At 55.1% G+C, this 4,820-nt stretch overlaps 1 protein-coding gene across 1 annotated transcript in view; it reads right to left on the minus strand.

Moving 5' to 3' along the window:
- Epor (erythropoietin receptor) overlaps nt 1-4,426 on the minus strand; it is a 7,083-nt gene extending 2,657 nt beyond the window's left edge. The window contains exons 1-6 of the mRNA XM_015489054.2: nt 3,658-4,426; nt 2,556-2,691; nt 1,958-2,136; nt 1,722-1,879; nt 1,089-1,242; nt 919-1,006 (exon numbers count right to left, since the gene is read on the minus strand). Of these exons, the coding sequence (XP_015344540.2) occupies nt 919-1,006; nt 1,089-1,242; nt 1,722-1,879; nt 1,958-2,136; nt 2,556-2,691; nt 3,658-3,964 (1,022 nt within the window). The 5' untranslated portion in view covers nt 3,965-4,426. The remainder of the gene's footprint in view (nt 1-918; nt 1,007-1,088; nt 1,243-1,721; nt 1,880-1,957; nt 2,137-2,555; nt 2,692-3,657) is intronic.
- Between the last annotated feature and the right edge of the window lie 394 nt (nt 4,427-4,820).

Raw genomic sequence — 4,820 nt, forward strand, 5'->3', positions numbered from 1 at the left:
ATATATATAAGTTTTCAGCGGACACAACATCTTTGTTTGTATGTGGTGCTGAGGATGGAACCCGGGCCCCACTCATGCCAGGCAAGCGCGCTACCGCTTGAGCCACACCCCCAGCCCAGCAATTTTTTTTTTGATGAGTTATAAAGAAGTTTATTTTGGCTCATGGTTCTGAAGGCACATGGTTGAGGGCCGACATCTGGAGATGGCCTCTTTGCTGGCAGTCCTGAGGCAGAGCAAAGCTTCACACAGCAAGAGACAGGGAGAGTGAGTGTGTGTGTGTGTGTGTGTGTACTCATAGCAATTTATAATTAAATATTTGTTGGTTCCCTTGTTTGTTGTCTGCCTTGTTTGTTGACTTAACTACGAGATCCACAAAGTCAGGGACTTGTAAGCAGGATCTGGCTTGTTCTCCACTCTCTCCTCAGTGCCTACCACATTTTGGTACCCAATATGTACTTTCCCACAAATAAGTGAACAAGGCCATGAAAGTGAATTAGTGGGCACGGCAGGAAGGACATCCCAGGCAGAAGGAACTGCAGGTGCAGAGACTTGGGGTGTGAAAAGGCACGGTGTGTGCTTGGAATTAGACCTCAGAATGGCTAGTCAGATCATTAAGCATCTAAGGAACTTGACAACAAGGGTCAAGGGCCATTCAGAAGCTTAAGACCATCTGGTTGATTTGATAAAAGTCATTACACTAGGAAAAGGAACTAGCAAAGGAATCCAAGAAGGAGCAGACACTGAGGAACAAGGAAAACCAGGTGCACGTTCCCAGGGACAGAAAATTTTAACCAAGAATCTGGGTCTGGTCACTTTGGGCGAGTGTTTCCTCCTAAATCTAGCTTTCCCTAGTGAAAGAAGGATGTTCCAAGGAACATCCACGTGCCCAGATTGCGGGGGCGGGGGGGGGGCGCTTACCGACGGTGGGACAGCAAGGCAAGCACGGCCAGCAGCACCAGGATTAGCACCAGGATGAGGGACAGCGTCAGGATGAGGGGATCCAGGTCTAGGAGGTAAGGAGGAGGTCAGGGCATGGGTTTGCCCAGCATTTCTCCCCAGCTCCTTCCACACCCCCACCTGGGTCTCACCGCTAGCAGTCAGCAGCGACACAGGCTCAGACCAGGCGCTCCAAAAACCACCGAAGCTCGGCTCGGCCATACGCGCACGAACTGCGAAGGTGTAGCGCGTGGCTCCACGCAGATTGCTCAGCACGCACTCAGTGCGACCCTCCAAAATCTCCACCTGGGCGAGGGGCACAAGGTGGAGTACAGAGAAGGGCGCTTGGGGCGGGCCCTGCAGGGATCCAGCTAGTCGGAGAGAGAGGCAATGCCTGAGTCTGGGCCAATGAGAGTAGGGGGCGTATCCCAGGAAAGCTCAAGGCCAATCAGAGTAAAGATCCCATAACAAAGGGCGTGACCTGCGCTACCTAAAGGCGGGGCCCGACAGCCTAGAGTGAACTGCGTCCTGAAGTGTGCGGTTAGGGATTTAAGAGTGACAGAAGTTGGGGTTGAAGCGGATCAGCGGGGCATTGGCAAAGGGGTCGTGAAAATGAGCGTGGAGCTTTCTTAGGCATCAAGGCAGTGGGATGTGGGCCGTCAGGGATGGGGCTGGAGGGACCGGGCCTCGAGGGCGGGCCGTGGGGCCCTTCTGGGTGGGGACTTAGGGGGGGCAGGCAGTCTGCTGTGGAGCTGCTAGGGCTGGACGGTCCCGGCAGGCCTCACCCTCTGCGATCCTCCTGCACCGTGGCCGGCCGAGACATCCACTTCGTAGCGGATTTGGGTCGTCATAGGTGCCCCAGGAGGCGGGAGCCACCGTAGCACCACGTGGCCGCCCTCCTCGGCCTGCCATGCCAACAGCCCTGCTGGGGCGTCCAGGAGCACTGCAGAGTGGGGTTGATCAGGTGGGCGGAGACTAAGACCCCCTCCCCTGACCCCTCTTCCATTCTCCGCGCACATACCCACTTCGTTGATGTGGATGGTACGGCGATAGCGCAGAGTGCCCGAGGAAGCCACTGTGACTTGCAGCTCTAAGGGCACGAAGCTCGACGTGTCGGCCGTAGGCAGCGAGCACCAGAAGCGCACCGCGCCACGGGCAGTGGGTTCCTGGTGCAGGTGACACGGCTTCCGTGGCTCACCCCTATGCGCCGGGGAACCCAGGAGAGAAGGAAGCAAATTGGGAGGGGGAGCTGGGAAATTTGTGTTGTCCAGACTGTGGTGGCATTTTGGTTACTAGCACCGGGGGGAGCCCCAGCTCCGGGGTAGTGACGCCTGAGTCCAGCATAGAAATTATATTGCCCCAGTCCCTGATGTTTTGGGGTCGCGTGGAAGCGGCGATCACTGGAGTATTCCAGCACGTGCCACTAGGGGGAGTGTTAGCCCTGGCCGGTAGATTTTCCACCAGTGACCACAACCGGAGGCGCCGTCCAACTCCAGGCTCTAGGGGACATCTCAGGCTATGGCCTCCGGGAAATTCTACCTGCCCGCACCGCACCCCTCGATACACACACACACACACACACACACACACACACCGGTGGGACATCTGCCCTGACTCACTCGAGCTGGTAAAAGAAGCTGTAGTTGTGGGAGCCGATCCTAGAGCTCGCCGCTTCCTCCCAGAAACACACCAAGTCCTCCAATCTCTCGGTGAAGCACAGAAGGTCTTCGGACCCGCGGGCTGCCAGCAGGGCCGCTGGGAAGTGACAATGAGATGGGGTCAGGGAAGCCGAGCCCTGTTCCTGGCCACAGCCCCCTTCCCCTCCCTCCGCCGCCTGTGAGGACGCGATAAGAAAAAAAGCACCGCCCCGCCCTCTCCCGGAGCAGGGTCCTCCAGGGGTCTGCAGAGGGGGTGCCCTTGGAACTCCCCAGCGCAGGTTGCTTGCCTACTGTCCCCCACCCCATTACACACACCCGCCCACCCCGTGGCCAGCTGAGCAGTGCACAACCTTCAAGACCTCAGCCCCCAGCTGCCCGCGCTGCTCCAGGCCTGGATGTGTGCACTGCTGGGTGTGTATGGAGGAGGCGGTCCCCTATCTGCCCCAGCAGGCTCCCGATAGCGCCAACCGTGTCCCCCGCTCCCTTCTTCCACCCGACGGGGCTAGGGATCTGGCGCCCGCTCGCAAACCATGTTCACAGTCGCCTGCAGCCTGGCCCCTCTGACTCGAGGCTTTAGCCTCTTTTCCCAATTGGAGGGTCCGCTTGATCCCCTCCCCCCAGGGACTCAGACTGCAGGAGTCCTAGACCCAGCACACCCTTGTTCCATTAGGCTTTAGCATGTCCTAGACTCCCTGAAAAGATAAAATAAGAATCATTTATATATATATCACAAAGTATCTATTTATTTTTCTGTGGTGCTGAGGATCAGCCCAGTGCCTCACACATGGGAGGCAAGTACTCTACCACTGAGCTCCATCCCCAGCCCTAAAATAAGAATCTTATGCCCCTCTCTTAACTTCTTCCCCAAGACCCATCCTGGGGACTTAGACCCCAGCATGCTTCATTGGGACCGGTTCTGGGGATTCAGACACTAGCTTGCTCCCCAGGATCCAGTCTGAAGGTACAGAACCTAGTATGGCCCCCAGGACCCAGAGTGGGAATTCAGGCCCCAGCATTGCCCTCCAGGACTCAGGGTGGGGGTCCACACAGACTCCATTCTTACCTTTGCTCTCAAGCTTGGGGTTAGGCAGGTTGAGTGGGGGCGCCAAAGCTGCTTCAGCAAGCAGGAGAAAGAGAGGACTGACCCGGGGCCAAAGGGGAGCCCTGAGGTGGCCCATGGTTCCACCGGGCCCCGGGGAGCCCAGGGCTCCTGCCCCGAGGACCAGCCCCTGGCACAGTCCACAGCTGGGTTCCGCAGCTGCCTCCACCGGACACAGCTGACCAGGCAGGCTCTTCCCGGCCAGAAGCCTCCAAGAGGCAGCTCCCCCAAAGGGGCGGGACCAGCACGCAGCCTGGGCAGAGATAAGCATCCGCCGGGAGGGGGCAGGGGCCCTCCTGGGACCAGTGGCCCCTTGGAGGCCAAGGACAGCTCCAAAAGCAACATCGGACACACTTTGTGTGACTATGTGACCCTAGACAAGTAACTTACCTTACCCGATCTTCATTCTTCTCATCTGTAAAACCTAGCCTGATGCGTAGCAAGCATTTAAAAAATGTAAGCTACTGATATTATCCTGCTGATCAGCACTTCTCCCCAGACTGGAAATAAGAACAATCATCATAACGACTAGCAATTGAGTAGAGGAGCTAGGCAGTGGTGCTGCGAGGAAGGTACAACGTGGTCCTTCATTTGTAAAGTTACACATATTCTGGAGTGAGACTTCATTTATGATTTTGTGGGGGGAAATGCTTACTTTTTAAAAATATTCTTTTTTAGTTTTAGGTTGACACAATATCTTTATTTTATAGTTATGTTGTGCTGAGGATTGAACTCAATGCCTCATGCATACTAGGTGAGTGTTCTACCACTGAGCCACAAACCCAGCCCCACATTTTTTTAATATTTATTTTTTAGCTGTAGTTGGACACAATACCTTTATTTATTTATTTATTTTTATGTGGTGCTGAGGATCGAACCCAGGGCCTCGCATGTGCTAGGCGAGTGCTCTACCGCTGAGTCACAACCCCAGCCCCTTACATTTTTATACACTTGGTATTTTATTTTATATGGTTCTTTTAATAATCTGGAAAATAATTATATTATAAATCATCAAATCCATTCACTAGGACTGAATTTCTCAAACTGGGGTACATACCTGCACAGAGGTGCACACCTACAGAAGGGAGGGGGTCACCATTGAGCTTTCCTACCCCAGACTAGCCAAT

Source organism: Marmota marmota, unplaced genomic scaffold (genome assembly GCF_001458135.2).
Source record: "Marmota marmota marmota unplaced genomic scaffold, marMar, whole genome shotgun sequence".
Lineage (NCBI taxonomy): Eukaryota > Metazoa > Chordata > Mammalia > Rodentia > Sciuridae > Marmota > Marmota marmota.